Below are 26901 nucleotides of genomic sequence, written 5' to 3'. Positions count from 1 at the left end.
GCATCTGGCCAGAAAAAAAGGAAGGAGGAAATATAGATGACTTGTGTGGGAAGTTTTTATAGGCCAGGCCTGGAGGTAGCAAACACATACATCTATTCTGCACACATTCATCGGTAGGAACTCAAGAACATGGATGCTGCTAATTGCAGAGAGGTTAGGAGATGATGTAATCCAGCTGTGTGCCCAAGAGGAAAGGAGATATGAGTTAGTAGAAATTAAGCCAGTCTCTGCTATACTTATCCAATAGCCATTCCCTATTTTACTTCCTCCCTATTAATAGAACACAGTTTTGTTCAGATAGAATGAAGATCCTTTGATTTCAAGGAAGGTAAGTTCCTTCCCCCAAATCAGGAGATAAATCACATTTGATGTAAACCAATCCTGGTAATTCCATTTCTCTTTCCCAGTGATTAGTCTAGGAGTGGGTATAGGATTCAGTTCTGGTCAATGAAATATGAAAGGAAGTCTGCTGGGAGGCTCCTACAAAAATTTTTCTTGTGTGTAAAAAAGATAGCACCTTAAGAGAAGAAATTCTTTTGCTCCTGCCTCTGTCTTTTTGCTGAGACAAAGTAATGAAGACAAGAGGCCTGGAACTACCATGGCCATCTTGTGACCATAAATGCAACAGCAAATAGAGATGAAGATAAACAGTCAACATGCTGATGACAACAGAGGAGATGGATAGAAAGAGTTGGTCTTTGATGACATAGTTGAGCTTCTGATTAAACCTGGAACTACCTACTTCTGGACTTCTTTTTAAGTAAATGCGTTCTTATATTTTAAGAATACTGTTAGACAAGTTTCTATTATTTGCAGCCAAAATCAATCTTAACTGATACAGGAGAGAACTAGGAGAGATTTTCTAGAAGAAAGAGCTAATCTCTGGTGTCCAAATGTTCTGAGAAGTAAAGGAGAATAAGAATTGAAGAGTGGCCAGTGGATTTGGCAATTAGAAGTCACTGCTGATCTTGTTTTAGTAGCATAGTGGGGGCATAAGCCAGCCCTGGTGGTCTAGTGGGTAAGATTTGGTCTCTCATTGCCACAGCCTGGGTTCATTTCCTAGTCAGGGAACCACACCACCCTTCTGTCACTTGTCATACTTTGGCAGCTACATGTTGCTGTGATGCTAAAAGCTATGCCATTGGTATTTCAAATACCAGCAGGGTCACCCATGATACCAGCAGGGTCACCCATGGTAGACAGGTTTCAGCAGAGCTTCCAGACTAAGACAGACTATGAAGAAGGACATGCCACCCACTTCTGAAGAAACTGGCCATGAAAACCCTATGAATAACAGCAGAGCATTGACTAATATAGCACCAGAAGGTGAGAGGATGGCACAAAAAGACCAGGGAGGGTTCTGTTCTGCTATATACAGGGTTGCTAGGAGTTGTAATCAACTCGCTGGCACTAACAACATAAAGGGGGCAGAAGCAATATGGTTCCTACATAGGATATTTCATGGTATGAGGACTGACAAACTGGGAAGGATGGTTTGGTCCAACTTGGTGATAGAATCTATTTTGGTCATTTCCATATTCAGTTCTCAGTATCCAAGGAGGCTTCTTGGGTCTGCAGTCCACTTCAGCCACATCTGGGAAATCATGAACTGAATCATTTTGACTGCTCTATCGCTTCTTACAGGAATAAGCCAGGAAAAGTTGTTCTGGTCCCTTACCTGGTTTCATGAAGGGCAAATCCAGCATGCATGAAGCGGGTTAGACTCGGACTTTTAAAAATTTTGTATCTTCCAAGATTTACTGACTGTATAATAAGTCCCAGGCACTGAGTCGGACAGAATAAAACATGAATAAAGCACATTCCTTGCCCTCAAGGGCCTCACAATCTAGTTAAGAAGACAAATTAGGAACAATTATCACAAGATTGGTCCTCAAAGTGGTATTATAAAAGCTGAGGGATGTAACGGTTAACTGTGTTTGAAGGTCACTGTGGAAGCTTCCAGAAGTATCACCATTGACTGAGCAGGGACTTAAAGAAGATAACACGACTTCTGCTGGGCCATCAGTGAGATGTGGTTTGTTTTTAGTAACTATCTTAAGTATATTTTTCATGCAAAATGTGAACAGAGAATAAATATGCCATTGTATTATCATACACAAGGGACATGAGCTCTTAAGTATGACAGGTACTCTCTTGAGAAGAAGAGGTTATTGGTCTGTGCTAGGCTGCCAGAGAGCTGTGGGGTTAGAAACTAAAATCAGGGCAGAGATGAGTGTGGTATACAAAGCTGAGAAGTGAAGCCCCCACCTGCATAGGAACCCGTCCAGGGTAATCAGGTGAGTGAGTACTCTCCACTTCAGCAGGAAGGTCCTCTCTATTGTGAGAGGGCTTTGTCTCCTCACTGCCTCCATGCTTCCCTCCTCCCCCAGCATCTCCCCGCCAAAGCTGGGTTTCTTGCTGGGTGTTTGACTGCAGGTAGGAATCTGACTTGCCTGCTCTCAAGTTTAAGTTTTGCTCGTCTTTTTCCTTTTTGCATCAGAATAGGACATTTTAGGGACTGGGTCCCAGCAGAAACGATGGCTTTGGTGGAATAGGAGTCTGGATGAAGGCCATGCCTGTGGGATTAGAGAGGAAGAGTCAAATACAAGTAATTAGAAGAAAAAGAAGGTGAAACTGGAGAGGGGTGGTGGTTGCACAACGTTGTGAATGCACTAAATGCCACGGAATTGTATACTTTAAAAATGGTTAATTGTACGTTATGTGAATTTCAACTTGATTAAAAAAAAGGAGAGGATGGGAGGTTTTCAGGATTTAGAGATAATGGGCAAGAGACTTTACCCTGTAATTTTCCTAATTTTCAAGGGTCAACCCAGAGACTATTCTGGGGGAAGAACAAATACCTTGAATACTCATACAACCCATGTTTACTCCTCCTCAGACCCTCGTCCTCCCCACTTAATCATTTCTGTTTCCCCTCTCATCCACACATAACCATCTTACTCTCTCTCGTTTTCTTCATATACTAACCCATTATTCAGCAAAACCAATGAATAGTGCTTTTCTCTCTCTTTCCCTGGATCATCATCATTTCTCATTATCCTGCCTCTGCCATTCTCTAGCTTCTTACCTTTTCTTTGACCACTCTTACACAAGCTATCAGCACCTGCATTTCATATATCTTTCCCTATCATCTCTTCTAAGCAAAATCCAAAGGCAAAACAAATGCTCTGGGAAGGCACAGAGAGACCCACAAGGGAGAGGGCAATGCATCAGAACAGGAACTCAAAATTTAATAATGGAGTATTTGTGCTAAGTCATTTTGGACTTCCTACAAACTCGGAAATCAAAAAGCCCTAATGAAGTGTCCCTTGCCTAACACAATTCCTGACATGTGGTTGGTACTAATAACTATTTTGCTGAGTAAATTACTGAGTCTTTATTCACAGTGCTCAAAGCATCAGAATTCAGTTAACTATAGAACAGAGTTTAAGAAATCTCAAAATAACAATCTTCATCTTTGGCTGTGAATTCAACTTAAGTTTTTTATTAGTACTTTTGGAAATTCACTTTTATAAAGTCTGTAAGCTGTCACAAGTGGTTAGCAAGTGGTTCTCTCCGCTGGGGTGGGGTAGAAGGAGGTGCCCTATCAAAACCCTAGACGGCAGATTCTCTGATGTGAAATAGGCTTCTGTCTGAAAGAAAAAAATTGTATGCTGAGTTTGCTAAGATCTGCAGTAACTTTTATTACAGTATATTGCTATAATTGTTCTATTTCATTATTAATCATTGTTAATCTCTTGCTGTACCTAATTTATAAGTTAAACTTTATCAGAGGTATGTACATATAGGAAAAAACATAGTATATAGAGGTTCAGTACTATCCATGGTTTCAGGCATCCACTCGGCTTCTTGGAACATATGCCCATGAGAATAAAGGGGGACTACTGTATTACAACTTGGTGAATTAAACAAAAAGACTCAATTCAGACTGAATTTGACTATGCTCTGTTCTCCATTGTATCTTATAGATCTCTCCTCATAGATGCAGATATTCAAAGATCAAGACTAATGTTATTCTCTATAAAATTTTATAGTTAAAACTTCAGAGGCCAGCCCTGTGGCCAAGTGGTTAAGTTCCCACACCCCACTTCTGTGGCCCAGGGTTTCGCCAGTTCGGATCCTGGGCACAGACGTGGCACCATTCATCAAGCCATGCTGAGGTGGTGTCCCACATAGCACAACCAGAAGGACCTACCACTAGAATACAGAACTATGTACTGGGGGGTTTTGGGGAGAAGAAGAAAAAAAAAAGATTAGCAACAGATGTTAGCTCAGGTGCCAATCTTTAAAAAAAAAAAAACAACTTCATAATAATTTAAAAAGTAAGTAGTCTTTAATAAATGAAATTTTTTACTAAAGAGTCCTAGTCACTCAGGAAATGTAACCTCTAACCCCAAGGCTTGTGTTGACTCAAAGCAAGTAAAACATTTTTTCTCTTCAGTATGTAGTTATAAAACATGTCTATTATAGGAAATACTGTTAATTCATAAAATATTCCGGTTATTTACTTGTATTGTAAATAAACTTGCTCATTTTTTCTTATTCCTTTCTTCATTCCCCCAAAATATGTGTATCTGTCTCATATCTTTGGGTATATATACATATAGAGAGAGAGAGAGAGAGAGACAGAGAGAGAGAGAGTTATATATACACTTCTCCTTTGTGAAAGCTTCAGTGGAGGAAAAAGTATGTCTTTCTCCCTGTAGCTGCTCATGCTAAAGACGTAACGCTAATACATTTGTATCTAAACACATTGTAAAGCCCGTCTTCTAAAAATCCCAGTTCAGCTCACCAATATCTCTCATTGCGGCAAAAACTTCCTAACTGGTGTTCCTGCTTTCATTCCTGCCCCATTCTCCATCTGTTGCTTTTAAAAATATATATCAGATCATTTCACTCTCATTAAAGCTCTCTAATAGCTTCCCATTACACTTAGGCTAAAACCCAACCTTCTTACTTTAACCTCTAAGTCACTTTTTTTTTTTTTTTTTTTGAGGACGATCAGCCCTGAGCTAACATCTGCTGCCCAATCCTCCTCTTTTTGCTGAGGAAGACTGGCCCTCAGCTAACATCCGTGCCTGTCTCCCTCTACTTTATAGGTGGGACGCTTGCCACAGCATGGCTTGCCAAGTGGTGCCATGTCCGCACCCGGGATCCGAACCAGCAAACCCCGGGCCGCCCAAGCAGGACGTGTGCACTTAACCGCTGCGCCACCAGGCCAGCCCTCTAAGTCACTTCTGATCCAACTTCTGCCTCCCTCTCTGAGCTCCTCTCCTCTTCCTTTCCCCCTCTGACACATGTGTTTCTTGACATTCCTTGGGCACAAAGCCCATTCCTATCACACAGTCTTTGCACTGATGCTATCCCCAGGTCTTTACCTGGCCAGATCCTTTTCATCACTCAGGTCTCAATTTAAGTGTCAGTCCCACAGAGACACCTTCTTTGACCTGTATCTGAACTCCTCCCTACCCCCATTAGCCAGTTTTATTTTCTTCTTAGCACTTACCATGATCTGATATTTATTTATGTAAACTGCCTGTCTCTCTCCTTTAAAATGTAAGCTCCATGTGTGCAGGACATTTTCTGTCTTATTCACTATTTTATATCCCCAATGTCTAGAACACATGCCTAGCACATAGTAGGCATTCAATAATTATTTGTTGAATGAACAAATGAATGAATGAATTTATGGACACTAGTTTTCTCATGGGACAGTTGTAAGATTTAGAGATAATAAAGTGTCTGCCAAGCTAAGCTTTCAATAGTTGTTTGCCCCTTGAGGGCTAAGAACTCTGCTTTATTCCCTGTTTGAGTCATCTAGAGTGAAGACAGGGTTCTGAAGGAGGAAATGAAGCCGTGGAGATGTGGGAGAGCATGGAAGCCCCTTGCTCTTTCCTCATACCTTGCCTTATGCATCTCTTCCATCTGAGGTATATCCTTTTATAATAAACTAGTGATCTAGTAAGTAAAATGTTTCTCTGAGATCTGTGAGCTGCTCTAGCAAATTAATCAAACACAAGGAGGGGGTTGTTGGATCCTCCAATCTATAGTTGGTCAGTCAGAAGCACAGGTGACAACCTGGACTTGCGATTGGCGTCTGAAGTGGGGGAGGGAGGGCAGTCTTGTAGGACTGAGCCCTTAGCCTGCGGGATCTGATGCTATCTCCAGATAGAAGGTGTCAGAACTGAGTTGAATTACAGGACACCCAGCTGGTCTTGGAGAATTGTTGGTTGGCGGGGCACCCCCACTACCAATTTAGGAATTGGGTGCTCAGAACCTTTTAGCAGGTTTTCTCCAAACTTTATATCCCTGACTGCCTACACACCAGGAGTCTGATCCCACCCTGAGGCTTTGTTTAGACATAGTCTGATTAGTAGAGTGATTGAGCTTGACCCAATTTTCTTGGTTCCTCAAAGGGACCTTTCAGTGAGCACATTAAGAATAGGATTGTAGCACTGGGGATAAACTCTTCATCCTCCACTCCCCCTAAACTTACTATAAATTGATGAGAGGATTCAAGATTGGTAAAATAGCTGTAATACAATAGTGTTTTCAATATGTGAATATGGTAAGGGAAAGGCTAACCCAAGGCTAGCTAGAAGTTTTGTGTGATTGAAAGATGAATCAGTAAACTATCTGTCCAGGAAAAGAACAAAACCCAAGATTCTGGGAGCTTTCTGTGATCCAGTGGGTCAAGGATGTGTTCGAAGAAGAGAAAGTTCCCCAGGAATGAGAGAGTCGAGGTGGAAGAGTATAGTTAAATAAAAGCATTGTGGTCAAAATAAAGGCAAGCATAACCATTCTGAGAATCCCCCCACAGGCAGTCACAGATTCAGATAATTACAAGAGCAAGCAGAATTGTTCTGTGCCAATGTAGGTGGGACGTCATGAGGAAGAGAAATGGGGAAGCGCCGGGAACACAAGACAAAACAGCTTGTTGTGGTGGCAGAAAGGTTGAGGGGTGGTAAGCAGGCTGGCAGACTGACAGCTGCTCACTAACGGGAGCACCAAAAATATGTGCACATGGACCTCCAGATGGAATTTCTCCTGCTTGAGAATCACTCCAAGAAGGCAGAGAACTGTCTCCCTGGGAGTGGACTTGAGATAGAGAACCCAGGTCCAAATCCCTTTTCTTGAACAAGCAAACTCACTTATCTCCTGTTTCCTACCACAAAGGGCAGTCTGGGTCAGGAGTGATGGATGGGCCCCCAAAGCCAGCCAGGCAGATTTTCTTCTCTAAAGGGACTTAAGTCACTGTAGTCTCATTGTGAAAAAGTACAAGTTTTCCCACAGATCATGAAACAAATAACTAATTGATCTCTAGGGAACTTCCTTTCTCCCAGGATCTTCAAGCCTAATTGCAAGATCTTAGATCTATGGGGTCATCCTTAGATTCTAAAAATAAATTAACTACTTAAAGATATACGCAATGCAGCCTTTTTATTTTTTATTTTCTTTTGAGGAAGAGTAGCCCTGAGCTAACATCTGCCGCCAATCCCCCTCTTTTTGCTGAAGAAGACTGGCCCTGAGCTAACATCCGTGCCCATCTTCCTCTACTTTATATATGAAGACTGGCCTTGAGCTAACATCTGTGCCCATCTTCCTCTACTTTATATTTGGGATGGCTGCCACAGCATGGCTTGCCAAGCGGTGCCATGTCCGCATGCGGGTTCTGAACCAGCGAACCCTGGGCCGCTAAAGTGGAACGTGTGAATTTAACTGCTGCGCCACCAGGCCAGCCCCCAATGCAGCCTTTTTATATGAGAGTGTTGAGAAATCAAACAAATAAGGAAACTGCTAATGTCTATTATAAGAAGCCAGACATTTACTTTAGAATAGTATGGAATTTTTCTGTTAATAAAACACAAACATGCCACCAACAACTAAATGCCTCAAAGCCCTTTGCTTCTGTTCCCCCATCTGAATTCACACAGATCCTACTTCAAGGAATGCGTGTGATACAGCATGTGCCAAGAGAGGACAAGTTCCCTTGTTCCTAGAAGATAACACCAATCTGGGGACCCTGGTACTGAGGGCTACCTTATCTCTCCCAGACACCTTGGGTAGCACAGAACTGAGGCAGCTAGAAGTCAGGCTAAGCCTTGCCCACACAGCTTAGTAAATATTTATTAACTTATCACACAAGGTGGTTTTCCATGTGTTTACATGTACCATTCTAATGATGTCCTCTGAACTTAATGAATCTTCAAGGTATTTGAATACTAGCCTCTTCTTCAGAAAGGATGGTAAGGAATCCTTTCTGAAGGGCAATTTGCATGATTTGCATCAAGAACATAAAACTGTAATCCCACTTCCAGTAATTTACTCTAAGGAAATAAACAAAATGCCATGATATATGCATAAGGATATTCATTGTAATATGTAGAATCGTGAAAACGGGCACACAAAATTTTGAATAATATGGAAATGGCTTAATTAAGATATACTATGATAGGGTATTATACAACTATTAAAATCATATTTGAATAATACGAAGAAATGCTTAAGATACTGTTAAGAAAGTAAAATGCAGAATATAAAATTATATACAGTATTACCCCAATTTTGAAAAAAATTTACCTATTTAATATTTACATCCACAGAAAAAGACTGGTAGAAAACAACTGATTTACATGGAGGAATTATAATTGATTTTTTCTTCTTTATATTTTTATGATGTCCAGTTTCTTGTTTTATACACAGAATAATTTTTTTTTAAAAGAATTAGAGGCTAAGAGAACCAATATTTGAATTACCCCTCATGTGGTAGGCACTCAGTTAGCAACTTTACCAATCATCTAACCTCCACGACAATCAGAGAGGGAGGTATCAGTCCCTGGTTACCAGATGAGGAACTGGGGCTCTGCTATTTAAGCATGCTCTGTCTGCCCAGGGTGCCCTGGACTCAGGCCCAGGACAATGGCCATGTTTCCTGCTGCCCCACATGCCTCCCCTACTGCGGCTCCTAGTGGGCCCACGGGAAGGTCACCGACAAAACAGAGCTGTATATGGGTCGCCCAAGAACACGGCCTTATTTTGCTTTCTAAATTCTTCCTATCTTCCTCCAAAAGTAGAAAACTTCTTTTTCCTGAACAAGATACAGAGGCTTCTTCATTGCAAAGACTCAAGGCTCCATTCTGAAGCACTTTTTAATCCATGTGCCTAGTTCTACATGCCTGTGCCCCCTCTCTGAGCCTATGGTATCTGCTGTCCTGCTTACTGGTTTGGCATTTTGTCAGGCTGTGAGCAGAAGGACAGGGTAGAACTGCACACCCCCACCCCTTCCACCAGCTGGCTCTTTGGTCTCTGCCCTGGATACTAAAACAAACAGGCTGTGTGCTCTGGCTCCCTACTCAATCCGAGGGGGGTGCGGGGGGAGCAGCAAATATCCCAGCTATGTGAACAATCAGGAATATCTGGCAGCACATTTGATCTTTTGTAACTTTATTTCAGCCAAACGGTCAGGGCCTCTAGGCAGCTGGGAGGCCTGACGTATCCTAAGCCTAATGTTCAGCTGGGTTCCAGGTACTGCCCTGGTGAGGGGTGCCCAATGCCCCAGCTGGCTCTGTTCCAGATAGGTCCCCAGTGATACTAACTGCAAACTCTCATACAGGCAGACGTGGAATTTTTCTCCACTGTTCCAAGGCTCTTCATCACTTCCTGTTCCCTCCCAGAGGTAGAGACAGGAAGTCATTTGAATGGGGTCACAGCAAGTCAGTGACATTCAGAATTGGAACATGCTGCCTGGATCATCACTTTATCCTCCAGCACCACAGTTCCTAACTTAAAAAACAGACCTACCTGGGGACTTTTATCTAGGAAGAGGGAAAGGGGACAGGGAGAATGGCACATGACGCTCAAAATAACAATGGGAATAACTTGGTCCTTTTTGATTCAGACTATCTCTTTCTACAGCTACATAAGAGGATTCCATGTTCCAAAAAGTTAGAGAAATACTGGGTTAAACAGATTAAGTTACTGCAGGACTTCTCAGAACCTTTAATGTGCTCATGCATATTGTGAAGGAGTTATAATGAAAGTGTTTCCTAAACACAGTTAACTATAAAACCAAGGATCCCATAGGCACTAGGATGAACACACGTTGAGAAGTGTCACTTCCAGGTTAAGCCCGTAAGGATCCTGTGAAAACAGAAAAGTAAGGCCCAAAACAAACTCCCCAGCAGCCAGCAGCCACTATCTTCCAAACTGCAGTGTTGGATCAAACAAAGTTGTCATTCTGTACGCTCCCATCTATACTTCAGCATAGGGTTTATGGTATTTTTCTACTTGCTGGTCAAAGCCCCTGGAAGAGAACCTTGTGTAGAAAAAGTTCACTGGAGTCAGAAGGTATTTTAGTGCCAGGCCCCTGAACTCAGGAGCCAGAAGAGGGGCAGCCTGGCTGCTGTGAGACAGGGGAGAATCCTGGCCCATCGAAGCGCTCTGGTTCCCTGTGGGTGCTGAGCCGTCATTGTCTCCCCCGGGTACCACGTGGGACCCTACACCAATTGCCTCCTCAGTTTCTCGAGAGAGAAATTCCTCATCTGTAGACCTTAAGTGCAGTGAAAAACCCAAGGGGGCAGTCAGTACAGTCACCAACTTCTGGGACTCAGAGAGAGAGGCTGCCCCATCCCATTCTTTGCTACAGAGGTCTGGGAATAGCTGCTGCTTGATCTGCAAAGGCTGGAGGGAGGGTTGCTTCTCAAGGTCCCCAGAAAGGTTCTCATTCTTGGCCTTCTTTGAGTCCCTGTCACCTTGAGATTGATCAGAATTTTCCTCAAGGGGTTCAAACACGACACCCTGGGTTCTCGGCCTCTTTAGTCTCCTTTTTAATAACAGCCAGAGAAAGCCTGGTTTTCTAGAGGAAGAACTCATGTATTGCTGCACAGAGTCTGGAATCCGGGGCACAGAGAGCCTGGGGCTCAGGCTATCTTGAAAGTAGCCCTTATAGGGCTGTCGACTGACAATGGGCACCACCTGGCAAGGCTTTAATGCTGAGACAAAGGCTCGGAGCTCAGAGTAGGAGGAATGGTCAGAGTAGGGGATGATGTGGATATCGGGGTGGGATCTGCAGATTTTCCGGCTTGTGGGAAGGATGGCAATGGTAGGGTGGGTCTGGTTCCAGTGCAGCATGGCAGAATGGCAGATCTCTACGTGGTCCACAGCATGAATGCGGCCAGCCTTCTCCTCCACTGTGAACACATCTGCCAGGCCCAGCAGCTGCACCAACTCCAGGCGCCGAGGACTCAATACCACCCAGGTCTGAAACTCCAGGGCCAGCTGCTCCAGCAGTGACTCTTTTCCCAGGCTATAGAGTCCTGAATCACGTTAAAGGGATTGGGGAAAGTAAGAGAAGGAAAAGAATGAAGCTACTGGGGAATCCTAATAAATCAACCAAATGTTTAACTAAAATACACGAAATTAATTGGGCAATCAGGGAGGAGGTGGCATTTGAGCTGAGATGTATGGAGAATGGAGTACAGGGGGGTTAACACAGAATCCACTCATTCATTCAGTTCAACAAAGGTAAGCATCTATCAAGTGTTAGGCCCTGTGAAAACAAACAAAGTTTCAGTCCTCAAGGAGTATAATCTACATGGGGACCCAGAAACAAGGTGGTTAAGGGCCATGTTGGGGAGAGGCACACAGTATTAAGAGGGCATAAAAAAGTATCCACCAGTTGATAGAGTTAGGGAAAGTTTCCTGAAAAATGACAACTAAGCCAAGTCTTCAAGGATGAGTTAAGGTGGCAAGAGAAGGGATGGTAGAGAACATTTTAAGACGGGTCAGTTTGGCGCCACTGAAGTACAAAGGAGAAACTGGTAAGAAATGACACTGGAGAGGGAAGCAAGGGCCATAGAGTAGAGGGCCTTGTATGTACTGCTGAGAAGCTTGGCCTTAATTCTGTAATTGAAGGGGAGCCATTGAAGAGTCTGCAGCAGGAACATGGCTAATTCTAATCACAGGATTAATATGACCAGAGCAGGGCTTTAGGAAAAAAAACTGACAGCAGTGTAATTCAACGGCCTGGAGGAGAAGACACTGAAAGCAGACACACCAGTTAAAAGGCCCAAACAGTACTTACACAGAAAGAAATGGAGGCCTAAATTTGGGTAACGGTTATGGTAACAGATACGGGACATGTTGTTTAATAGTTGTTTTCAGGCTTTTTTTTTTTTTTTTTTAAGGAAGATTTGCCCTGAGCTAACTGCTGCCAATCCTCCTCTTTTTGCTGAGGAAGACTGGCCCTGAGCTAACATCCATGCCCATCCTCCTCTACTTTATATGTGGGACGCCTACCACAGCATGGCTTTTGCCAAGCGGTGCCGCGGCTGCACCCGGGATCCAAACTGGCAAACCCTGGGCTGCTGAGAAGCGGAACGTGCGCACTTAACCACTGCGCCACCGGGCCGGCCCCTAGGCCTTTCCTGAAGGTGTATTTCAAGTCCACCACCAAATGGTGAACTCCTTTAAAGAACTTACAGGTTTTTTAATATCCATCTTGTTTCTCATCATGGTTCAAAACCTCACTCTTTGGGCACACATGTAGCTGATTTTCTTTTCCCTTTCCATTTTCCTCTCCACTCACTTTTTTTTTTTTTTTTTTACTTTTTGTAGGTCCTTTACTACTAGACTGTAAGCCCTCATATCTTATTCATCTTTCTATTCCCACTGCCTATCAGAATACTTGGCACATAGGAGCTTATTATATATTTGCAAAATTAAGCCCTTCTACAGCACCCTCCTAGCCAGCTGTGCTTGTCTGGGAAAACTCTGCATTGAAAACTCCAAGAATAGTTAGGATTGATATTTCTTCATGAGCAGCCAAACAATCCTGAGTAGGGGATATTTCTCAACCAATTTGCTAGTCATGCTAGAAAGTATACAATTTTTTTCAATGCCTTTGTTTAACCCTACTTTGAAACTCCTTTCAGAATTGGGGTGTATCTTTTTAAAATATTCATCATGGTGTTAAAATTTTTCCCTTTTGTGGATTCATTATAATTTTGGAAAGAGTCAAAAAAGTCATTTAGGGGGGCTGGCCCGGTGGCACAGAGGTTAGGTTCACAGGCTCCACTTTGGCAGCCTGGGGTTCGCCAGTTTGGATCCTGGGCACGGACCTACACGTCCCTCATCAAGCCATGCTGTGGCAGGCATCCCACATATAACATAGAGGAAGATGGGCACAGATGTTAGCTTGGGGCTAATCTTCCTCAAAAAAATAAAAGTGATTTAGAACCAAATCTATTACATTTTAAAAACAAAAATTGATTTTCATAAACTATCTCAAAAGCCAATTCCAAAAGAAGAGTCTCCAAGTGTACTATGTGGAATCACTAGAACAAGCATCTAGTTGGTTTTTCAATGTATCTAATTTTAAGCATAACATTCACTTGAATATCTACATAGTGATAAATTTCATTCACTCATATAACAAATATTTATTGAATGCCTCATCAGGCAATAATCTAGGCCTCTGGGATATATCCATAAGTAAAACCAAGAGCCCTGCCATTGTGGAATTTACATTCTAGCAGAGGACACAGATAATAAAAACTAAATACAACAAATATGTAAATTATGGAATACATTGTTAAGGTGATAAGTGCAATACTGTCCCTCTCCTACTTAGAACTCTTCAATAGTTCTTTGTCCTAAGAGCAATGGTTGCGTTTAGGATCAAGTTCAAAATGGCTTATGAGTACTTCAGTCCCTCCTGCCTTTCCAACCTCCTCACCCACTGTGCCTCTGTCATACTGGCTGCTGCTTCTCTGTTCCACAAACACACAAGATTTCTTCTTACTTCTGTCCATGCTTTCAAGGAATTTATATTTCTCTGTGTGTGAGTGTGTGTGTGTGTGGCAGTGGAAGTGGGGCTAGACAATAAACAATAAGCAACAGCGTATTAAAATGTATAGAATATATTGGAAGGTGATGAGTGCCATGAAAAAATGAGAAGTTGAATTGGTATAGATAGCAGGAGTTGGGAATGTAGGAGTATGGATGGTGGGAAGATTGCGATTTTAGATAAGGTGGTCGGGGTAGGTTTCAAGGAGAAGGGGAGATCTGCACGAAGATTGAAAGATGTGAGAAACCCCGAAAGAATCTAGATTCACTAGCCACGGGAGAGAGAAAAAGGAAAGGAAAGCACTCACCAATCTTTATGTGATGTTGTGGGTGCTTTCGAATGAGCTCGACAATCTGGCGGGCAGCTTCTTGTTGGGAAGGAAGAACCAGGGCTGGGTTGCAATTGGTGTTATCTAGGTATAAGGTATGGATCTGTTTCCCCACTCGCAGGGCTGGTTCCTTTAGCATGGATGGCGTATACCGAAAATCACCTGAAGAAGAACATGGGGTGGGTAGAGAGTTAGAGACAAAAGAACAGAAGACAAGCCTCTCCCACCTCAAACAACAAACAGATGGGCATTTTCTTACTGGCCTGTGGAAAAACTATCATGGAGTCTGGTACTGAACTAATACAGTATAGCTTCTCTGTGGAAATGTCTCCATCCTGTTCCTGTTTTTGGATTACTCTTTACAAAGTGTGGACTCTTAAATGAGAAATCAGTTGAGAAAGGGTCACTGTGCTCATATGGGATGAGGCTAGGAGACCTCCAGACTTCCATTATGAGTTAAGGCTGCTCAGGAAAAGTAGTGTCTAGGCTGGGAGGGTAGGAGGGACCCCTCAGGAGGCCCACCTGTGTAGAGGATGGTTCCAAAGTAGCCTTCAAAGAGAAACATGACAGAGCCAGGGCAGTGATTGGCATCAATGAGGGTTACAGTCATGGTCTCTCGCCCAGTTTCATCTAGAGGCAGGACATGGCTCTCACCAACTTCCAGGGCTCGGATCCACCGCTTGGATACCTGAGGAAACAGTTGGGCATCCCAATGAACACAGACTCCCCTCCCTGATACCTCCCTGGATCAGGAACCATCCCTTTCCCCAATCACGGAAAGCTGACCAAATCTTGAGCTGCCCAGGAGCCCAAGCTGTAAAAGGGATTCCCAAACAATTCACCATTTCTCCTCCCACTCTCCACCCTACCCTTTGTACAATTTTAAATAAAGATCCAGAAAACAGTCTAGTCAGCGATTTTCAGACTTTCCTGATCATCATAATCCTTTGGGGACACCTGTTAAAAAAATCCCAACCAGGTTTCCAGGACCTGCACTAGCTATAGCTACTGAATCAGATGGGGTAGGGGGAGGGGCTGGAGAATCTGTATATTTACCCAGCACATTAGGTGGATTCTTAGGATGAGGCAAGTCTGGGAAACATTGGCCTAGCTTATGTGCAAAGCCAGGAATAGTTCTTGGCTGGACTCAAAGATCTCCCCAACTTGGTGCCGAAACATCCCAAGTCGGCCAGTTGGAAGCCACACTCCTATTCTGTGCTAAAGATGCATTTCTGGTTTCAAACAATTCCTGCATTGTAAAAATCAGTCCTCCTGGCCCCTACTCTGCGACTCCACGGCTGTGACAGATAGGAAGTCCCCACTCAGACGCCTGGACCAGCTCTCGGAGGCCGACTGTAGCCCCCCATACCTGTAGGTGACGATGCAAGAGGTAAGCGCTGATTGGGGAGCAGTAGAGGGGCCGGGCCCAGGTGCTAGACAGACCCACGGTGTGGTCCGAGTGCATGTGGGACAAGAAGAAGAGCCGTGCGCAACCAGCCCGGCGCAGGCTCCAAAAGTCCACGGCGATGGGCGTATTGGGGATCAGGACCCCGTTCATGGTGGCGGGGTTGGAGAGTCACCAGTGGGATCTTCATGGGAACAGACCTGCGCGAGGCTCCCACAACGGCGCCCTGAAAAGAGTCATGCTGGGGCAAGACCAGGGCCAGAGATCCTGAGAGAAAGCCAGCCCAGTAGACGAATAAGTTACTAGAGTGGCAGAAAGAAGGAAGTGACGGTGCTCGCGGGAGTCGGGGGAAGAATCGAAAATCGCGCCTCTAGCCGCGGGCGGGACCTGGGGTCTAGGCCCGGCACTCAAAGCGCCCACTGCCGGGCGAAGACAGGCCCAAGTAGCCGATCTCCGACTGTCTGCCGCAGCTCCACCAGAGGGAGCCGTGCGGCTGCGCCGGGAGGCGAGGGCCTGTGGGACCGACACCCTGAGGTCGGGGGCCGCGCCGCGCTCCGCGCTCGCCCAGAGAGGGTGAGTGGCAGCTGCTCGGCTCGCGGGGGAGGCGGGACTTCCTCAGAAAGCGTGATTGGGCCTAACCGTGACGGCCACCACGTGGAGGCGCCAGAAAGGCTGGACCGGAGAGGGCGGGGTCTGCGGACTGTCGGCTGCCGGGCTGGAAATCGGGCCGAAGGCCTAGAGGTAGCCGGAGAGGTCTATGCGCGGAGCGAGGCAGCCTGCACCTCCCGGGAGGGAAGCGAAGAGCCCGGCGGGAGGCTGGCCGGGGAGCGGAGGGGGCTGAAGTTTGAGTGTGCTGGGGCCTGGGGCCCGGCTCTGGGGAAGCTGTGGCTGGGCGAGGTCACGCCTTTCGTCTCTTCACTAACTGACGTTTCCTTACCCAGGTTCCCACAGCAGGGCTAGAAGGAGCCCGCGAGTTACCTAGTGATCTGGGGGAACCGACCCGGGCCTGTTGGAGAAGATGCCGTACCTTGGCTCCGAAGACGTAGTGAAGGAGCTGAAGAAGGCTCTGTGTAACCCGCACATTCAGGCTGATAGGCTGCGCTACCGGAATGTCATCCAGCGAGTGATTAGGTATCCCCCAACACCCTAACCCCCCACTGCAGCCCCCGTCAGGCCCTCTACCCCTGGCCGCTCTGAGCGAGGAAATGCGCTTCCATACTTGATGGCAGTTGTATGGTTTGGTCCTCCTGCTTCTCTGGAGTGCCATCTCAGTCTCCCCTGTGGGACGTCTGTTAACTTCATTTACTCGGTTGGTTTCCTCCGTATCTTGAACTTAGACTGCTGACACCCACATCTATAATACTATATCCAGTACAGACCTCCTTTGTATCTTCGGACTCACATATCCTGCTGCCTGTTTGGCATTTCCACGTGGATATTTCTTCAAAGACATGCAAAATAGCACCTACATCCTTCCCCCTCCCCAAACCTGCTCTGCCGCTTATATTTGTGTTGATGAATGTCCACACCCAGCTGACCAAGCGTGGGACTCAGTCTTGATGATACTTGATTTTCACTTCTCAAGCCAGATGGTGTGAATTCGTAGTTCTAAATATCCATCCTCTTATTTACTTATTTTTTACTAGCACTGCTGTCGTTCTGGTTTCATTACCACAACAGTTGCAGTAGCTTACTAATAGGTCACCTTGCCTCATTTCAGCCAGAATGAGTTTTCCAACATATGTATTTGAACATATAACTCTTGCCTACAGCTGTGGATCACAAACTTTAGTATGCCCCAAAGTCCCTTGGGGTGCTTTTAAAAAAATGTAAATATTTCATCCAATCCAGTGCTTCTGATTTCAGTGGGATGGAATGGAAGCCAGGAATCTGCATATTAAGTGTCCCATCAGATTGCTGTAGGAGACCACAGTTTGAGAAACAGTGATCTACAGAGCAAAGTCCAAGGAAGACCCAGCTAACTCAACTACCTGCACACTCTCAAAATAGTGTACCACGTAGACATGCCTCATAGCATATATCATTACCTATCTACTACACTTGCCTGGCAACTCCTGCTCGTTCAACTAAAGTATTACTTCCTCTGTGGAAACATTTTATGACTTCCTGGCAGTATTAGACCTCTGGATCCCCACTGCACCTTCTCTGTTACTTCAGTTATGATACTTATCTATCGTAGTGTAATTAGTGGTGTTTTTGTCTGGTTCCTTGAGCTCCTAGAGATCTAAAACCATGCCTTATTCAAAATTATGTCCCCAGAGCATATCCCTGGAATGTAAAAGCTGAATTTCACTGGAATGTACTAGGAATTCAGTAAGTGTTTATTGAATGAATAGAAGAACGTTTATTGCACGCCCATGGTGTGAAGTATTGTGTGATATAGTAGACCTGGTTGCTTCCCTCTAAGAGATCACAATCTAGTTGGATAAGCAGGGCGTGCATAAGTAAAATGCCTTCTGTTGTATGTTGGCGATTATATATTTTACATCTTCCTGCTATGTATGTTGGTTTTAGGCACATGACTCAGGGCTTGGACATGTCTGCTGTTTTCATGGAAATGGTGAAGGCCAGTGCCACTGTAGATATTGTTCAGAAGAAGTTGGTGTATCTGTACATGTGCACATATGCCCCCCTGAAACCAGATCTGGCTCTCCTGGCCATCAATACATTGTGCAAAGACTGTTCGGACCCCAATCCGATGGTGCGAGGGCTGGCCCTACGGAGCATGTGTAGCCTCAGGTGAGCACCCTCTTCCCTGCCTGTTTCTCAGTGGCTGATGACTTCAGGAGCTCATGGGACAAGTTTTTAATGCTGACAATTTGTTTGAGCTCCTTAATATTGGGGGAAACACTGTTGTAACTTGAACTCAGGTTCTGAGCCATTGCTTTGGTTTAAGAAACTATATCATGGTTTCATTAAAGGGAGTTTTCCACCCTCACTCTTGGTGAAATAGTTCTTGGTTTTGGTTAAAGATTTCTAAACAATTATGTATATGTATATTTTTGCTGCCAATGCAGCGTGATTCCAAATGAAAAGTCAAGTATGGCTTTTGAAGTATGGCAGCAGCTTTCTCCAGTTCTTTATGATCTGATAGATGCACGTTCAAATATCTGCTAAACCCTTTGTTAAGTGAATAGAGGCTGAATTATGTCAAAACTAGTATTTAGGATTTGGCTGACTTCAAGATGTGTTGTTCAGGATGCCTGGTGTGCAGGAGTATATCCAACAGCCTATTCTCAATGGTCTGCATGATAAGGCTTCGTATGTCAGGAGGGTGGCAGTCCTTGGTTGTGCCAAGATGCATAATCTTCATGGAGACTCTGAAGTGGGTGAGTTTCAGTGTAATCCATCATGATCAACATTTTTTTGTGCCTCCATTCTATGTGTACCTTTGTAAAAGATTGTAGCTTTGGTAGAAAATAATAATGTTGCCCTACTTCTGTACCTGTCTCTTTAAGTAGGATGCAGGGCTTGGTATTTTCTGAGATTAGAGAAGTCCTTTCTTTGGGGTCCAGGTGAGATCCTTTGCATTAGTTACAACAGCCTGGAGATGGCAGTTTTTTTGCCTTGCACTTTGTTATTGCCTTTGTTATTTTTGTAGCCGAGTTCAGCTTTGTCTGTCTGGAGCTGTTACACTCTGGCTTTTTCCCTGCGACTCTGAAGCTTTTCTTCTTTGCCTGAGATGTTTGTTCTCTTTTACAGATGGTGCCCTGGTAAATGAATTATACAGTTTGCTGCGTGACCAGGATCCAATTGTGGTTGTGAACTGCCTGAGGTCTCTAGAGGAAATTCTGAAACAGGAAGGAGGTGTTGTCATCAATAAGCCCATCGCCCACCATCTCTTAAATCGGTTTGCATGCTTCAGTGCTCTTTTTGCTATGATGAGATCTGCATCCCAGGGGGATCTTATCTATGTGTTGAGTTAAGGAGAGGTCTTGAACAACTTCTGTAGAGTGGTAAAGAAAGTTAACTATAACTATTAACGTCCTCGTATTTCATTGAGAAGATTTCTTTTATTTGTCTTAGTTTCTTTGGCTGATACCAAGAGATGGCAGGAACATCCTGAGGGGATAGATTCTGTCCTCTAGTCATTGTGTTCCCCAAACTAAGCCGTTTATGCTGTCTTAAAATGTAGAGAGTCTGGATCTAGGGTATAGTGATCATGTCTTTGGCCTTAGATGAGTGTGCATTTGTACTGTAAACTGATCTTGGAATTGAAAGCCTATTTTGTATAAAATATTTTAAATAGTATGTAAAAAGAATAATTCGATTATGGCACAGCCTATTTTCAAGAATTCTCCCCTTGTTACGATGAATAGATGACTGGTAACATGGCAGTAACAGGGAAATGATCCTAATTTTGTTGCTGAAACAGCACTTTTCTTTTCTTTTTTTGGATAGAATGTCAAAACTGGACCAGTGGGGCCAGGCTGAAGTATTGTACTTTCTGCTACGCTACCAACCCCGCAGTGAGGAGGAGCTGTTTGACATTCTCAATCTGTTGGACAGCTTTCTCAAGAGCAGTAGCCCAGGCGTGGTTATGGGAGCCACCAAACTCTTTCTGATCTTGGCAAAAAAATTCCCCCATGTACAAACTGATGTGCTTGTGCAAGTCAAGGGGCCTTTGCTGGCTGCTTGTTCTTCAGAGAGCCGCGAGCTCTGTTTTGCTGCCCTCTGTCATGTGCGCCAGATCTTGCATAGTTTGCCAGGTCACTTTAGCAGCCACTACAAAAAGTTTTTTTGCTCCTACTCGGAGCCCCACTACATCAAGCTACAGAAGGTGGAGGTGCTGTGTGAGCTGGTGAATGATGAGAACGTGCAGCAGGTGTTAGAGGAACTTCGAGGGTACTGTACTGATGTGTCTACTGACTTTGCGCAGGCTGCCATCTTTGCCATAGGTGGGTATCTGCTACTTTTTCGTTCTGAGAGCCTAGACCAACCAGCTAGAAAGCTGTGGAACCATAGAGAGCAAGGGGAATGAATCTTGCTTCAGAGACAAAGTACTGTGCACTGAAGAATTGGGTCAATGACTACAAATAAGGGGGAGAGGGACAAAAAAAGTTTTTTTGTCAACACTGGTATTGCCATATCTTCCAGAATAGAGAATACAGATAACTCAAACTATAATACTTAAAGTTTATATTGCCTTTGTTGTCTACTCTCCAGAATGCCTTCCTGTGTATCGTCTCAACACAGCCTTATGAAGTGAGGCAGTCAGGAAAAGTGGACAAGTGTTATTAACTTTGTTTTAAAGATGAAAAAACTCAAGTCACAAAAAGGTTATTAACTTATCAAAAGGTCATACAGTTCCGGACCTGGGCCTGGAACCCAGCTCTCCTGACGCAAAGTCCTATGTCACTTCACCCGTTGTTTGTTGGGTTTCTACTATGGGCTATGTATTGTGCTGAGTAGAGACCAACACAGAATAAATCCTGAGTTTTACAGACTTATTCATACTACTCTGGAATTTAAGAGGCTAGAGTGACTCACAAAATGAAAGCAGCTGGGCAGCTAAGTTTTGGAGAGCTTCATGGGGAGGAGGAGAAGGAACCCTCATGTGTAGAATAAAGAATTTTTTGGGGGCAGAGAAGAGGGAACAAAGAGGAAAGTAGAAATCCTACAGTCAGGAGACTGCTGTCACATGTTCCCGGCAGGAATATTCCTGTGCGGATGTGCTGGAGTGAACAGTACCTCATATCGCGCTGGCACATAAATACCTTTGTTACTGAAAGTTTTCAACCTTGTTCAGTGGGAAGTTATTTTACCGAAGTTCCCCTAATAGCAAACTTAGATTCTTATTTCATCAAGCAAGGGATGATTTTTTAAGTATCTTTGGTCCTCTTTGTCTTTGGCTGGTGGGAAATTATTTTAGAATGAGGTGCTAATATTTGACTTAACGCTTTTCTTTCCTTTCCCTTCCTGTGTAGGCGGCATTGCCAGGACCTACACGGATCAATGTGTGCAGATTCTAACAGAGTTGCTGGGGCTTCGACAAGATCATATTACCACAGGTAATGACTACCTCCCTAGGTTTTTTTTTTTTTTTTGTCAATTGCCTGGCCTATAGTAGTTGCTCAAAAAGTATTGTTTAATAACAAAGAGGTTTAAACTTTTCTTTGCATCATCATCTCTTGCCATCTGAGAAGCAGAGAGTCTATAAATCTAACACAGTAGAGGGTATGCAAGGCTGTTCTATAGATAATGAAGGTACTAGGATGACCTTGCTTATTATTTCCCCACCTTTACCCCTCTTTTTGCTTTAAGGTAGCATACTGTAAGCAGTGGCTTCCAGGGCTGGCACTAGGGTGAGGCAGGCAAGGTGCCTATGATGCAAAAGTTTAAAGAGGCACTCACTCTCAGGCTCGTGCAAGTGCTGACCCTGCGTGTCTTCTTAAGTTTTACACCCTTGGCACCTTGCTTCACCCTAGTCCCAGCTCTGGGGGTTCCATTTATTCTGTCTTTGGAGTATCATTCAACAGCAACACTACCCCATATTTGCATACAGCTTTGCATTTTACCAAGTGCTTTTGCCTACATTAGCTCATTTATCCTCATGGCAATCTGCTAAGAGCAGCGTTCTTTTAAGAAATTATTGCCCATGTCACACATTTCTCAGATAATCATTGACCACATCTCCAACACCCATTTTACAGAAATCCACCCAGCAATCTAGTCTGAATGTATTACTTTTCTTTAGATTCCTTCCTGCGTGGAGACTCTAATCTTGTCCTTTTGTATCCTGAGCTGTGCTGTAGTGGTGGTGCAAACTTTCCGAGACCTGGTTTGGTTGTGTCCTCAGTGTACGGAAGCTGTGTGTCAGGCCCTGCCCGGCTGTGAGGAGAACATTCAAGATAGTGAGGTAGACTGTAATTCGCCTTTACTTCCAGGCAAAGGGGGAATGCTTGGGACTGCTCTGTGAGATGGAATCTAATTATTTTTTCTACCCAGTATCAGAAGTAGAAATTCTTAGAGTTAATTGCCACCTCAGATTCTATTTTGGGTGTAAGTGGAAAATAAATTATAAAAACATTAGGATTTAGCTATAGTTTTTATCACAAATACTTTAATTCTGTTGTTCTCTTGAACAGTTTTGAATTAGAAATTTAGGCCATGGAGTTTTCAGCTGAAATGAAAATGAGAATCATTTGTGGGATTTTTACAAATATCTGGGCTTCACCACAGGTCTACTGACTTAAATATTCAGGAGTGGTAGACCTAGACACACACACACACACATTTTTTTTTTTTGGTGAGGAAGATTTGCCCTGAGCTAACATCTGTTGCCAATCTTTGTCTTTTTGCTGGAGGAATATTAGCCCTGAGCTAACATCTGTGCCAGTCCTCTATTCTGTCTGTGGGACGCTGCCACAGCATGGCTTGATGAGCAGGGTATAGGTCTGTGCCTGGTATCCAAACTTGCAGACACTGGGCTGCTGAAGCAGAGCATGTGAACTTCACCACTACACCACCAGGCCAGCCCCTAGACACATAGATTTTTAAGAAGCTTCACAGCTCATTCTGATATGCACTCTAGGTTAATCACCACTTTCATGAAGTAATTTAGAGAAATCTTTCAGTAGCTTCCACTGAAACATTAAACTCCAAATTGGGTCAGAGGCCCCAAAGCTGAGGAAGCCTTACTGCTCAGTCAACATAGACTATGACAGTCTTGAGTCTTCTTTTGTGCGGTAGAATTTCATTCCTGTTTGTTGTAGAGAGTGTGGTAGGCGGAATTGATACAATCCAAGTTGAAGTAAATAAAAGATTATACCTTTTCTGCTGACGCTAGGGGAAAAGCAAAACCTGCAACTGTCTACTGTCTTCTGTGTTTTGGACAGCCAAATGTTGAGCACCTGTTCTTGTTCCTTCATTTCCTAGGGGAAGCAGGCACTTATTTGGCTACTTGGTGTCCATGGGGAAAGAATTCCCAATGCTCCTTATGTCTTGGAAGACTTTGTGGATAATGTGAAGTCAGAGACGTTTCCAGCTGTTAAGATGGAGCTACTCACTGCCCTGCTGCGCCTTTTCCTCTTGCGACCTGCTGAGTGCCAGGACACGCTGGGGCGTTTGTTGTATTACTGCATCGGTAGGTTCTTCAGAAGGAAATATCACTTGCCATAACCAATAGTAAAAATTCTCACAGCTTGCATTGTTTGTTGAGTCATGTCTGGGACCTAAGGATAAAATGTTAATGTTTTCTAGCGTTTCCTCCCTCCTTCATTTTTTTCTCCTATTTTGGTTGGCACAGGGGTAAAAAAGGAGTGTTTTTGTTTTTAACTGACTCAATCTGTTGTCGTACCTCAGAGGAAGAAAAGGATATGGCAGTACGGGACCGAGGTCTCTTCTATTATCGCCTCCTCTTAGCTGGCATTGATGAAGTTAAGCGGATCCTGTGTAGCCCTAAATCTGACCCTTCTCTTGGACTTTTGGAGGATCAGGCAGAAAGACCTGTGAATAGCTGGGCTTCAGACTTCAACACACTGGTGCCAGTATATGGCAAAGCCCGCTGGGCAACCATCTCTAAATGTCAGGGGGCAGAGCGTTGTGGCCCAGAGCTTCCTAACACTGCATCCTTTGCCACATCAGGTAAAAATAGTCTTTACTTTATATCTTGTCATGAAAAATCTTTATTTTTTGCAGTGACTGGTAGAGAAAGTAGAATACCCTAGCTAAATCTTAGACTGTTGCGTAAATTTGAAGTCTTTGTGAGCAAGAAAGAAGTTCATCATTGGTTATTTAAGCCATTTATCCAAAGATAAAAGTCATATTGTGTACTTCTGGAAATCTAGATGAAAAATGTACTTCCTATAGATTAAGAACATCTCTTACACAAGCTTTCTGACTCTTTTAGGACCCCTGATTCCTGAAGAGAACAAGAAGAGGGTACAAGAACTCCCTGATGCTGGAGCCCTCATGCTAGTCCCCAAATGCCAGCTTACTGCTGAATGTTTTGAGAAAACTTGGCTTCACCTCAAAGTTGCTCATCAGCAAGTACTCCCTTGGCAGGGAGCAGTCCATCCTGACACCCTCCAGATGGCCCTGCAAGTAGTGAACATCCAGACCATTGCAATGAGCAGGGCAGGGGCTCAGCCATGGAAAGCCTACCTCAGTGCACAGGATGATACTGGCTGTCTGTTCTTAACAGAACTGCTGTTGGAGCCCGAGAACTTGGAAATGCAGATCTCCGTGAAACAAAATGAGGCTAGGACTGAGGCACTGAATGGTTTTATTTCTGTATTAGAAACTGTGATTGGAACAATTGGAGAAATAAAATCATAACAGATTCTTGCTGCCTTTTCTAAGTGAGGTGAATAGCTGTGAGTGCCTTAATTTTTCTTATTAGAGCTGCTTGTGAGTCCAGATAGCATCAAATACAAAGGAGAATGGGAAATCTAAGAATGAGGGTTGTTGTGTTTTTGTCCAAAGACCATTGACTTATTCCTCTCATACCTATTGGTGAATGACCCCATTTTTCCAGGTGATGTAAAGGTTAGTGTTGTTGGTAAGGGGATGGGAATGGGGTAAGAATAGGATTTGGATTCTTTTCTAATCAGTTTGAGCGATTGTGTTACTAATTAAAGATGCCTGATGTGTGTGGACACTGATAGAGTCATCATTTGTAGGAGTCATCTCTTCTTTCCTTGATTATTTCTATAAATTGCTGACTGTTCTTATATTTGTAATCATGCTTTTTTAGGCCATAGTTCAAAGTCCTTACTGTGGCATCTGAAGTACCTCTTCAGTGTCATGTCTCCCCACTCCCCAAAACACCCTCTCTTCTGGCAAAAGCAAACCACTTACAGTTTCTTGAATGCACTAAGCTCTCTCTCACCTCTGTGCTTTGGCACCTGTTTTTATTTCTTGCCTAGAACATCTCCTCACCCCTATACCTTCTTTGTTTAAGTAACACCTAGTCTGTCTGTCAGTATGCAGCTCGGTCATGAGCTCTTTCAGGAAGTTTTCTGTGACCCTCACTGCCTTCATTAAGGGTCTCGTTCAAGCTGTCAAAGCAGTCAGTGCATATGTCTAGCAGCACTATTGTAGCTGTGTTCTTGTCACTCTTCCTCACTTTTAATTTTATCCATAACTGACCACAATTTTATATGTTAATTGAAACAACTTATGGCAAGAACAGATGTAATAAAATGATGGTAAAGTATAAATAACTAGAGAATCCAGAACAGGGAAAATGAAAATACCAGTTAAGACCAGCTGAGTTAAGGGATGAGGAAGTACCCAAATGTTCAGGCCATAAGGGCCTAGATAGCTGATAGAGCTGAGCCTCAGATTTAGCTCTGTAAGTGATCTGGCAGTCAGAGAAAAGAGAAATGGTTGTATAGTTGTCATCAGAGAGGAAGAAACATTCCAATTCTAATTTCTAAAAGAAGTTTACATGTAGTCTCACATAGGTGGCACTGTGATATATACAAGATTCCTAGGGGAAGTTAGTAAAGGGTTTCACGTGACTCTCTTATGGTCTTCTTCAGTGAAGGCAGAGAGCATAACTTTCACATGGAGCTTAGTGAACGCATTTCTTCAAGGACTTGACATGATCCAAATATCATCCAGCTGAATTCAAGGACTTCTACTGCCTGGATATATAGATGGACTGCATATCTTTCAAATAATCTTCACCCATCCCTTCTCTCAACTAGGCTCTTAATAGAAGTAGATAACAGAAAGTATTGAATTTTCTGGTAAGCGCCTGGATTTTGTGAGTTGTTTGTCCGCACTGGACAATTTCTAAGGACAGTGATTGTCTTTCCTTCTATCTCCACAGTGCCTGCCACATAGTGGTTACTCAGTAAATATTTATTGAATGAATAGCTCTAAGTAATTAGATTCTGATGATGTTTTGGGATTGGTGTTTCAAATGAGTTTTGTTATATTTTATCAACTATACAGAAAATAATAGATGGAATTCCATCTAGACTGGGGTTTCTCAAAAATGGCACTATTGACATTTGAGGCCAGATAATTCTTTGTTGTCGAGGGTTTTCCTGTGCACTGTAGGATGATTATTAGTAGTATCTCTGGCCTCTACCCACTAGATGCCAACAGATCCCCTAGTTGTGACAACTGAAATTGTCTCCAGACTTTGCCAAAGGTGCCCTGGAGGTCAAAATTCCCCCCAGTTGAGAATGACTGATCAAGGCCGTGCATCCCCAGGGACTGGAAGTAGAGGAATCAGAGCAGCTTCAGAATTGCTTTTTCCATATTTTGACTTGGTTGGTTAAACCATGAATGTTCAATTAGGCACTAAAAGAAATAAAATCGAAG

General features: G+C 43.7%; 2 protein-coding genes across 4 annotated transcripts in view; one reads left to right on the top strand and one right to left on the bottom strand.

The window, feature by feature from the left end:
• Positions 1-9991: 9991 nt before the first annotated feature.
• Positions 9992-26901, bottom strand: part of DCLRE1B (DNA cross-link repair 1B) — a 38887-nt gene continuing 21977 nt past the window's right edge. Inside the window, exons 1-4 of one of the 3 annotated variants that reach the window (XM_046645192.1) lie at positions 16820-17081; positions 14718-14883; positions 14175-14357; positions 9992-11336 (exon numbers count right to left, since the gene is read on the bottom strand). In XM_046645192.1, the coding sequence (XP_046501148.1) occupies positions 10273-11336; positions 14175-14357; positions 14718-14883; positions 16820-16867 (1461 nt within the window). In that variant the 5' untranslated portion in view covers positions 16868-17081 and the 3' untranslated portion in view covers positions 9992-10272. Of the gene's footprint in view, positions 11337-14174; positions 14358-14717; positions 14884-15564; positions 16054-16819; positions 17082-26901 lie in introns of those variants that run through there. The other 2 variants (XM_046645191.1, XM_046645194.1) reach the window with 2 other exon arrangements.
• AP4B1 (adaptor related protein complex 4 subunit beta 1) lies at positions 16206-25017 on the top strand. Its single transcript, XM_046645190.1, has 11 exons — positions 16206-16341; positions 16542-16731; positions 18136-18360; positions 18820-18950; positions 19324-19471; positions 20023-20519; positions 21549-21632; positions 22377-22480; positions 23500-23707; positions 23926-24207; positions 24473-25017. The coding sequence occupies exons 2-11, from the start codon at positions 16619-16621 to the stop codon at positions 24898-24900; spliced, it is 2220 nt and encodes a 739-aa protein (XP_046501146.1). The 5' UTR covers positions 16206-16341; positions 16542-16618; the 3' UTR covers positions 24901-25017.

The sequence above is a fragment of the Equus quagga genome, chromosome 18 (genome assembly GCF_021613505.1).
Source record: "Equus quagga isolate Etosha38 chromosome 18, UCLA_HA_Equagga_1.0, whole genome shotgun sequence".
In the NCBI taxonomy this organism is placed as follows: Eukaryota; Metazoa; Chordata; class Mammalia; order Perissodactyla; family Equidae; genus Equus; species Equus quagga.
This window is presented reverse-complemented; position numbering and strand designations above follow the sequence as displayed.

Excerpts from the sequence above, each read along its gene's own strand:
- AP4B1 (XM_046645190.1), top strand. The coding sequence starts at position 16,619 with ATGCCGTACCTTGGCTCCGAAGACGTAGTGAAGGAGCTGAAGAAGGCT. Across the intron at positions 20,520-21,548 it reads GGCTGCCATCTTTGCCATAG|GCGGCATTGCCAGGACCTAC; the intron begins GTGGGTATCTGC and ends CTTCCTGTGTAG. Across the intron at positions 24,208-24,472 it reads TGCATCCTTTGCCACATCAG|GACCCCTGATTCCTGAAGAG; the intron begins GTAAAAATAGTC and ends TGACTCTTTTAG.